Source organism: Mesoplodon mirus, assembly GCF_964341445.2.
Source record: "Mesoplodon mirus genome assembly, chromosome: 5".
NCBI lineage: Eukaryota > Metazoa > Chordata > Mammalia > Artiodactyla > Ziphiidae > Mesoplodon > Mesoplodon mirus.
In genome coordinates this window covers 78,098,246-78,109,330 of record NC_138980.1, presented here as the reverse complement: position 1 = coordinate 78,109,330, position 11,085 = coordinate 78,098,246, and the positions used below count along the sequence as shown (strand labels likewise).

Genomic DNA, 11,085 nt, shown 5'->3' with positions numbered 1-11,085 from the left:
TTAAAATCATGACTGGGAAAGAATGGGTTTCCATCCTTTCTAGATGGTGTTTTAAAATTTATTTTATAGAAACTAACATAACATTGTAAAGCAACTATACTCCAATAAAAATTAATTAAAAAAAAGAACATCATCCAAAATAGCTTTAACATAATATCATTTTCCTGATTATTTTAATTATTATTTCCTTCTGGGTGCTTATGGTTTGTTCATTCTACAATCATCCATCTTTCTTAGCAGACAGGCAAAAGAGATGAAAATGTGTGGTGAATAAAATGTACTGTTGTTTCTATAAAATAAAATTTAAAAATAAAAATGAAATTTATTTTATAATAAAATACAATACCATAGTATAACCAGTTTGTTTTCCTCTCTCAAGAAACTTTTAGCAAATATTTGAAGATATGGTAAAGAATCTTAAAAATAATGCCATTCTTGGTACAACCACTTGGAAAAGTTTGCCATCTACGGTTTGTCACCTTCTATAGATGGTTTGTCACCATCTATAGAAGGTGAAGAACATACCCTATGAACAAGCAATATCCTCCTAAATATAGACCCTACAGAAACACACATATATTCACCATCACGTGTACTAAAATGTTCACGACAAAAATGTTCCCAATAGCAAAAACAAAAGCTAACATGGAAACCACCAAAATATTCATTAACAGTAGAATGGCTACATAAATTGTGATATAGCCATACAAGGCAAAGCTATAACGTTGTGAAAATAAATGCACTACAACACATCAGTGTGGATCAACTGTACAAACATGCTGAAAAGAAGCAAGACACAAAAGAAACATGCAGTATGACTCCATTTATATTATGTCTAGGGGTGTATATACAGATAGGAAAACCAAGGAAATGACTATCACAAACTATCTGGGAGTGGAACAAAAGGGCTGTAAGGAGGAAAAGGCACACTTGGGGGCTTTTGGAGACCTGGTAATGTTATGTTTGGTGACCAAATCATGATTTATATAGATATTTGCTTTGTAATTTTCATCAAAATGTACATATATGTTTAAACACTTCCCTGTATCTATGTTATATATCATGATTAAAAACTATAAAAATAAAACAAAGCACCTAATACCATTCTGCATCAAAACCATAGTTTACACAAAACCAATATTCTGTCTATGATACCAAAGAATATTTTATGTTAGTTTCCAAGGAGTCATCTTTTGGGCTTGCAGGATGAATTCTAAGGTTTGGGCATTTATAAACCCAAAATAAAGTACAGAGAAACTGAATATAAAACTGTGCCCAAACCATCACAATAAAAATCAGTCCCATTACTGAGTATATTTAGAATAGATGAGAAGATAGAACTTCAGATTATTCTTCATTATTAGATCTTTAATAGTTCTTCCTAAATCAGATATAGGCCATTCCTCTTCAAGAATATAGTATTTCTTGATGAATTTACTACATAAATTGCAAATCCTCTTAAATAATCATACTAATGGATTCTTCCTATCATCATTGCTTATATTTACCCACCCTGAAAAAAGGAATCTGAGAACTGAACAAAAGAAGTATGTGAGGTATGCCAAGAGGCTTAAAATCATCTAATTAAAAGAAAATCTCTTCTCAAGTTAAGCTCCACATCCAAATATATATTGGTGGTGATGGTGAAGGAAGAGGAAGAGAAGCTTTAAATTGCTATGGTACACACACACACACACACACCATTTTGTATGGGGAAGCCCCCACAAAATGTTAGCTATGTATAATTTTCACTTAATATTTCTAGGTACATTTTCAGTTCCATGTTCAACATAATTGCCATTTTAATAGGATGTTTTATAACCCTTCAAAATGCAGATTTCTACCCACTGGCAGGACTCATCATCAAAGGGAATTCCAATTCCATGGGTTTTGGCTGGCCACATGACTGCCCAGTAAAAGATGACATTTCCTAACCTGCTATGCATAGCCAAGTGCCTAAATTTTGGCCAGTAAGATGCAAGAATGCGAGTATGTGTGTGTGTTAGTATGTCTGTGTGTGTGTGTGTATGAACGCACATGTGTGTTGTTAAGGAAGTTGCTTGTTTTCTACTCTCTAGTTCACCCTTCCCACTGACTAGAAAAAAGCAAGATAGGAATCAACTGCCTCTGACCCAGAGATGAAAGCTCCTGATGAGAATGGCAGAGCTACCTGGCCAGCTTGAGACACATTTCTGCACTATTGTCTGAGTAAAAGATAAATGTTTATCTTATTTCTGCACTGAAATTTGAGGATACTGTTAAAGCAGACTTTAATATAAAAGCCAAAATACTCAAATTATTTGAAGAAAATTATTAAATCATTGCCTTATACCAAAGCAAAAGTAAATGTTATAAGAATTAGGAGATTAAACATAAAACATTAAACTGAAACATATATACATACTAATTTTATGCACATGGTCTTGTAATGGCAAGGTTCTCTCTAAGCATTATATAAAAGGTAAAAATCACAGAGGGAAAGATTGAGATACTTGATCGCAATCCGTTTTAAAAATAACTGCATGTCAACACTGGATGAACAAAACTACAATGCAACTGATAAACTGAAGAGAACCAATTTAGTTTAAGGTTTATGTCTGTGATACCTAAAAACTCCTAAAATTGGTAAGTAAAAGACATTGGAAAAATGGCAAGGATCATTGATAATTATATATACAGAAAGATGTTCATGTTACTGGTAAGTTTTAAAAATTACAAAACAAAATATATAATAAATCTTTCTGTAATATTAAAAAGCAAGCCATGGAAACCAACTCTGGTTAACTTAAGAGTGAATTACTGGGAGAATATAGGAAAGCTAAAAGCAAAGAGGACTGGATGCAAAAAGGACAAGAGAAGTAGTTCCAGAGGGACGACTATACAGCCTTTTCTGAGTGCTATCACTGAAATAAAAGGACAGTTCCATGGAAACAGTTTGAGGTGGAAGATGAAGTTTCGCTGGTGACTGCTTTCCGAAGATACTCCTATAAGGAAATGAGGAGGCGAGACTGGGCAGAGGGAGAAGCCAACTAACATTGCGGATGCAGCTGAAGCCTTAGCCAACCCCACATTGCGCTTGTCAGAGTAGTCCCAAGGAGAGGCAAACGCCTTTGTTTTGTCCCTTTCTCCAGTCCACCCTTCGGCTGCCCATAGGCAAGGCAGTTCTCTAGATAGGGAGGCAGTGAAGTATGAGCAGCTAACAGACCCAGCAACCGGTCTTACTTTCTGACTTTGCACCACACCCCGCAAAATTCAAGTCTTAGGAGAACCAGACTGGCACATTTGGTCATGTGCCCACAGTTAGGCTGGGGCAGCCAAGGTCCTTCAATGTTCTGTCCTTCCAAAACTGCACAGAGAGGCCATACCCACACCCCGCCAAAAAAACAATTGTACGCTATTACCAAAACAAGGCAGAATGGAAGCCAGATTTCTAGGATACAGAATATGTGTATTATAGATATCAACAGGCAATTCAGAAATAATGATATGTAAATGATGAATAAACTTTTAAAAGTTCACCCTCACTAGCAACTGATGATCTGAAAATTAAACCTTGCTAATGAGACTGACAAAGATTAAGAAGGATCTTTCTCAGAATTTCTAAGGATGGTGGGAGTCAGGCACTCAAATACAAAGCTAATAGAAGAATAAACCGATATAACCTTTCTGAAAATCAATTTTGCAATGTATGCCAAAGGTTTTAAAAACACACATACCCTGAAATTTCACTTCTAGGAACTTAGCCTAAGGAAATAATCAATTATAAAAAAATTTATATGCACAAAGACATTCAATGCAACATTGCTTGTTATATTTATAAAGGAAGGAAATAAACTAAACACATTAAAAAATAGATGGGCTTCCCTGGTGGCGCAGTGGTTGAGAATCTGCCTGCTAATGCAGGGGACACGGGTTCGAGCCCTGGTCTGGGAGGATCCCACATGCTGCGGAGCAACTAGGCCCGTGAGCCACAACTACTGAGCCTGCGCGTCTGGAGCCTGTGCTCTGCAACAAGAGAGGCCACGATAGTGAGAGGGCCGCGATAGTGCGAGGCCCGCGCACCGCGATGAAGAGTGGCCCCTACTTGCCACAACTAGAGAAAGTCCTCGCACGGAAACGAAGACCCAACACAGCAAAAATAAATAAATTAATTAATAAACTCCTACCCCCAACATCTTCTTAAAAAAAAAAAAAAAAGTGATAGATTCAGTAAATTATGGAATAATCCAAATAATGCAATATTATGAAGCCATTAGGAATCATGCGTTTGCAAGATAATTACATATACAGAAAGATGTTCATGTTACTGGTAAGTTTTAAAAATTACAAAACAAAATATATAATAAAACTTTTTGTAATATCAAAAAGCAAAAGGTAAATGCTATTTTAGAGTGATGGCATTATAAGTACTATTTCCCTTTGAGTTTCCCTATGACTTCTTTATTAAACATGTGTTACCTTTATAATTAGAAAAATATTATAAAAATATAATTAATTGACCTCATAAATGTGGATTTTAAAATTTATATTCTGGAACTTTATGTCTTTAGAAATTGGTTGAAATAGTGGTGGACTTTCAGTTCAAAACTCTTAAAAAACAAAAAACATTTTTTGACTTATCAGAAGAGTTGTTACTCAGGGCCATCTTCGAAGTCAGATGTGGTAGCCCAGTTTCAAGAAAAAATAATTACTTGAACTGCAAAAGTCTTAACTTTATAATCATCTTTTGTTTTTTCTGTTTTGTTTTGTTTTTTTAATTTTGGCTGCGCTGGGTCTCAGCTGTGGCATGCGGGATTTTCCTTGTGACATGTTTTAGTTGAGGCATGCAGGATCTTTTATTTGCAGCAGGCAGACTTCTTAGTTGCAGCACGCAGACTTCTTAGTTGCGGCATGTGAACTCTTAGTTGCAGCATGCATGTGGGATCTAGCTCCCCAACAGAGGATTGAACCCAGGCCCCCTGCTTTGGAAGCACGGAGTCTTACTCACTGGACCACCAGGGAAGTCCCTGTTGTTTTTTTAAGTGGAATACTGAATTTAATAGTTTTGGCCCACATATAAGGAAGATTAAATTACTTGGAAAGATCCCAGAGAAAAGTAATAAAAATAATTACCTACCTAGAAATTGGGCTCTATAACGACATGCAAGAGGAAATCATTTAGAAAATAAAACCCCAAATAACCTTACATTTTATGGGTTTCCACAACCTCTGAAGAATAGGACATGAAGCAAAAAATCTGAATTGTTAGAAGAATGATTTAGTTTAGCCATTAGGAAGAATATACTGTTCTTAAGTATTTGAGCATTTATTACATGTCTAATACTATGGCTGTAAGGACTTGTAACCATGAATATGTTACTAAAGGAAAAAAAAGTTTGTTTTTTTAAATGTCAAAGGCAGAACAAGTACTCTATTCCTTAATATAGGGGTTTACTATATAATCCTTTAAGATCCCTTCCATATTTATCACTTTGAATTTCAGGAATCTTACACAATTACAAAAACATATCTCAATTATACTTGTGGCTTTTTGAAAGCGAAAAACTGGAGTAATCATTAAGGAATATAATAGAGGCTAAAAAGTTAGAGATTTTTCATTAAGAGTGAAGAAAATGTAGGGAATTCCCTGGTGGTCCAGTGGTTAGGACACTGCGCTTTCACTGCCAAGGGCATGGGTTCAATCCCTGGTCAGGGAATTAAGATCCCACAAGCTGCATGGTGTGGCCAAAAAAGACAAAAAAAAAAAAAAAAAAGGGAAGAAAATGAAGGTATGTAATTTAGTTATGGGGTACATTACAATATTTGACTCCATAAAGAGGGTGCAATTTAATTCTTAAGGCCTGTGTGTTTTGTTAAAGTGTTGGTGTGTGTATTTTTAATCTTTATTTTTGGGAAAGTATAGTGAAATACAGACAAAACATTCCTATAGCATACTTTAGTATGTAACATACATTTAGTGCATAATGGTTTTAGTAACAAACCATTGGTTTTAAAGGGCACAGTAGGAGGAAAAAATGGATTTAAGGTGAATAAAAGAAATCTTCAGTCTGGGCTGCTGTTCTATCTTCCAAATTAAGTGGCAGTGCAACTAAGGAGCCCATGTGCCACAACTAAGGAGCCCACATGCTGCAACTGAGGAGCCTGTGAGCCACAACTAAGGAGCCCACCTGCTGCAACTAAGACCCCACACAACCAAATAAATAAATATGAAAAAAAAAGATTTAAAAAAAACAAGTTAAGTGGCAGTAAAATAATGATACTAACAACTGCTTTAAAAAACCCAAATCTGTAACAGACAAAGACAGCTTACATGCTCAAATTTTTCCCCTTCCTCATTTCCCTGCATCCCCCATAATCCAAACTCCTACAGCTTGATTAGTGGAGAAATCTCCCTGGATTTAAATCTTGGTTTTGGCTGAGTGACCACAGAAAAGTTTCTTAAACTCTTTTCCTTAACCAAGCTTTTCATCTGTAAAAATAGGAATAATACTATGATGTTCTTCATAGTGTTGCTGTAAGAATTAAATAAGATTATGAACGTAGAGTTTAGCACAGTATATAGGACATAAATTCCCTATAAATGTTAGCTACTATTATTACTATCATCTCATGCCTAGATTGCTGAAGTTGTATCCTGTCTTTCCATACTTATTCTTGCTCCTCTCCAATCTTCTGCCAGCACTATAATAACTAGAGAGACTTTTAGTAAATGTAAATCTGATCATTTGTGCTCCCCACCCCAAATCTTCCTGGAAACCCATTTTATAGGTTTTATAGGGCTTTTAGAATAGACTCATCTTTTATTACTCTTGTCCCTTAATCCCTATTCTTTAACCAAACTGACCAAGTTCATTCCAAGAGGCCTTTTGCTCACCGTATTTCCCTTTTCTCAAACCCCTATGAAAGTTATAGTTTAATCCCAGTCATCCTTAAGACCTCACTGAAAAGTCACTTCCTCCCTGACTAAGTTTGGTCCCTCTCTTTTGCATTCTCATTGTACCATATTTCTCTCTGTCCTACAACTTCTTGGTTTGCCATCACACATTTATGAGTGACTACTATTTGTTATTACTATACATTTCTTTGTTTCCTCCAACAGACATGTCCGTTTGAGCTCATGATATTCCTCCAACCCAAGCCTGCTCCATTCACCATCTTCTCCATCTCAGAAAATAGCAATACCATTCTTCCAGTTGCTCAGGCCAAAACTCTTGGATTCTCTTCAATACTCCACATCCATCAGCAAATTCTATTGCCTTCACTCCAGAGCTTGACCTCTTTCCTCCCATTTCCACAGCTACACACAGTGGTCAAAGCCACACCTTCACTTCCCGGATTGCAGCAATACCTCTTAACACATCCCCTTGCTTTTTATTTTGTCACCACTGCTTACCCACTTGTGTATTTACAACAAGGCAGCTAGACTGATCCTTTATATATCATCAAATCATGTCATTCCTCTACTCAGACCCTCCAATAACTTGCCATTCCTAGGGACTGTACTGTGTCTCCCCAAAATCCTTATGTTGAAGCGCTAACCCATGTGACTGTATTGAAGATATTGCCTTTAATGAGGTGATTAATGTTAAATGAAGTCATAAGGGTGGAGCCCTGATCAGATAGAAATGGTGCCCTATAGAAGAAGAGACATCACAGTTCTCTTTCTACCATGTGAGGACACAGTGAGAAGGCAGCCCAAGTTAACATACCATCCCACTCAGAGTAAAAGCCAAAGAGGTAGTATACATTCTGGACTGTCATGTCCCCAACACCTAAACTCTCTGACCTTTGATTCTCCCCATCCCTTGAGCAGCTTCAGCCACACTGGCCTACATGCAATTCCATCAACATTTCGGGCATGCTCTCACCTTCAGGCCTTTGCTTTTCCTCTGCTTGGAACACTCTTTTCCCAGGTATTTGCATCACTCATTTCCACACTCAAATGTCACCTTCTCACTGGGGCCATCCTATGAAAAATTTTACCACCTCCATCTTACACACATATCCCATTCCCCTTTCCTTAGCACTCACTACTAGCATGCTACATATTTTACCTATTTATCTTGTTTATTGCCTCTCTCGCTAGACTATGAGCTCCACGAGAGAAGGGATTGTCTGTTTTGCTTATTGCTATATCCCCATAACACAGAGCACCTCATAGTAGGTGCTTACTATTTATTTAGATCAATGAATGTTGAATACCCACAGCCACCAAATTAGCTCTGGAGCTAAAAAGTACCACACGTATCAGCTACTAAGGCAGCAATCTTGTAGTAGAAACTGTACTGCCTAAAGGACCACCTGATTGTTCTGGCTTCTTCTAGCTTTCTGCTAATATTACTACAGCTCATGAGGGACTTTAAAAACTGTGGCTCCATGATCCAAGAGCGGTTCCTTCCTCTCTCCATCTTTACAACAGAGATAATAAACTGAGATGAAAAGTTGTGAATGTCAAATAAAATCACGGATAGGACAATTTTTTGAAAATTGCCTGGTTGCAGCTTTCTTGACGGTATTTCCAAACAGTTCCGCAAACTCTGCCTCTCTTTGATCATGCTTCCAGGATTCAGCAAATTTATGTGTTTATCCCCATAAGTAAAATTTAAAATTACGTAAACATCAATACAAAACTAAAAGACAAGTGATGGAAGAAGCCATTCATAGTTATCTGTTTATGTAGGGCTGTGGGTAGAATTTAGGTTAAAAATGGATTCTACCGCTAAGAAAGTTGCAAAGTAATTACATTTCCCTATTTTTTACAGAAGAGAAAATAGGCCTGCACAGGAGAAGTACCTTTGTTTTACTTGAAATAGCGGAATTCTTCACAACTTAAACCACGTCGAAACTTCCTGGTTAGTGCTCCACGGTTAGTTATTGCTCTCAGTGTATTCATTTCTATGCTCTCTGGAAATGCCTCCAGTTAAAAATCGTCTTGAAACAATACGGTATCACAACTAGGCTCCCTTCTCACTTTCAAACATCACAACTTTTAAAATGAAGGTGTCATAGGAAATGTGAACACACCCAATGCATCACGACTGGAATTAGTATCTGGTTATGCAAATCTAACGCTGCCAGGCAGGTAAACGCCTCAAAGGCAGCACAGAGGAAATCCTGCCTCCCTCTAGGTTCAGGCCTGGAGTGAGTGAGGGGAGTCGCGGCGGGCCGGAGCTCCGAGCAGGCCTCGCCGGGGGGCGCGCCTCCCCGGGGGGCGCACCTTGCCCGCAACTCCGGAAGCACCTGCGGTCCGGACGGGAAAGCCCCCACAGGAGCTCAGGGCCGCCCGCCGCTTCTGCATCGCCTCGGGTACCACGTGCCGCAGGGAAAGCGGCCCGGTAGCCCTGGCAGCATCTCGCGAGATCTCGCCGGCTCGGCCCCGTATTGAGAGCTTAGAACTTAAAAAAAAAAAAAAAAAAAAAGAAAGAAAGAAAAAGCGAGCGGGCGACTGCCTCCGGAGCCGCCGCTGGAGCATCAGCAATCGGCGTGAGCCGAGGCAGGGCCCGCGCGCCCCTGCTCTGGCCGAGTGGGCCGGGCACCGTCCGCAGCCTGGTCTGCCGTGGCCTGTGCCGTCGGCCCACTGACGCGCTGCCCCAGGGGCGGGGAGAGAGGGAGGAGGCCGGGGCGCCCCGCTCTTCTTCGCCGCAGAGCGGGGCGGGGGAAGGAGGTGGAGGGGTGGGAGGAGGGCGACGGAAGAGGAGGTAGCGGCGCAGAGATCTTCCCGGCTACGGCGGCGAGGCGGCACTTGGCCGCTCCCGGATCGCGCTGCTCATGCTGCCCGAGGCCCGGCGTGGACGGGCCGGACACGATCCCTGAGTGGGGTAGCACAGGAGCCGGGACTGGCCGGGAGCCGAGGGAGCCTCCGCCGCGCGCTACTGCGGGACCGCGGCTGGGCGGGCTGAGGGGCGGACGAGTCGCGGGCCCCGCCTCCCGCGTGCTGCAGCGGGAGCCACCAACGCCGCGGCCCCGCCGAGGCTTTAAACAGCGGGGCCCGCCCCGCGCCAGCCACACTCGCGCGCAGACTCGGCTGCCGGAGGCGTTCGTGCCGGCCTGGGATAGCGGCGGCGCGTGCGCGGCTTGGAGAGTGACTCCCTCACCTGGCGTTGCGGCCGCAACCACCGTCGGCCAGGGACGCGGAGGGCGTGCAGCCCGCCAGGTCCGCCAGGCTCTCCGAGTCCGCCGAGCGTCGGGCGGCGATGGAGCCGAGGCCCACGGCGCCCTCCTCCGGCGCCGCGAGGCTGGCGGGGGTCGGGGAGACGCCTCCAGCCGCCGCGCTGGCCGCCGCCGGGATGGACCTGCCCGGCACGGCAGTGCCCTTGGTGCCGGAGGATGCTGCGACTGCGAGCCGGGGCGGCGGCGGGGTCCGCGGGGAGGGCTCCGCGGCGGCCGGTGACGGGCTGGGCAGACCCCTGGGGCCCACCCCGAGCCAGAGCCGCTTCCAGGTGGATCTGGTTTCCGAGAATGCCGGGCGGGCGGCTGCGGCGGCGGCGGCGGCGGCGGCGGCTAACGCTGGGGCGGGGGCCAAGGAGACCCCCGCGGACGGGAAAGCCAGCGGCGAAGGCGGGCTAGCCAAGGGTAGCGAGGAAGCCAAGGGCCGCTTCCGCGTGAACTTCGTGGACCCGGCTGCCTCTTCGTCGGCAGACGAGAGCATGTCGGATGCAGCGGGGATCGGAGGCGACGGGCCCAACGTGAACTTCCAGAACGGCGGGGACACAGTGCTGAGCGAGGGGAGCAGCCAGCACTCGGGCGGCGGCGGCGGCAGTGGGCACCACCAGCACTACTACTATGACACCCACACCAACACCTACTACCTGCGCACCTTCGGCCACAACACTATGGACGCCGTGCCCAGGATCGACCACTACCGGCACACGGCAGCGCTGCTGGGCGAGAAGCTCCTCCGGCCCAGCCTGGCGGAGCTCCACGATGAGCTAGAAAAGGTGAGCTCTCCCGGCCCTCTCTGCAGCCCTCTCGCCAGCCCCCCTCCCCACCCAGCCGCTGGTCCGCGCTGACCGCGGGATGTAGCTGCCGGCTCTCGTCTGTTGAGGCGGCGTGAATGGACGTGCACGACTCGTTGGCATCTCTGGT

The 11,085-nt window shown here is 43.2% G+C and overlaps 1 protein-coding gene across 1 annotated transcript in view; it reads left to right on the top strand.

The window, feature by feature from the left end:
* The first annotated feature begins 10,098 nt into the window (after positions 1-10,098).
* The window catches only part of SLC12A2 (solute carrier family 12 member 2), a 110,157-nt gene continuing 109,170 nt past the window's right edge, over positions 10,099-11,085 (top strand). Inside the window, exon 1 of the mRNA XM_082622573.1 lies at positions 10,099-10,937. Within this exon, the coding sequence (XP_082478699.1) occupies positions 10,194-10,937 (744 nt within the window). The 5' untranslated portion in view covers positions 10,099-10,193. The remainder of the gene's footprint in view (positions 10,938-11,085) is intronic.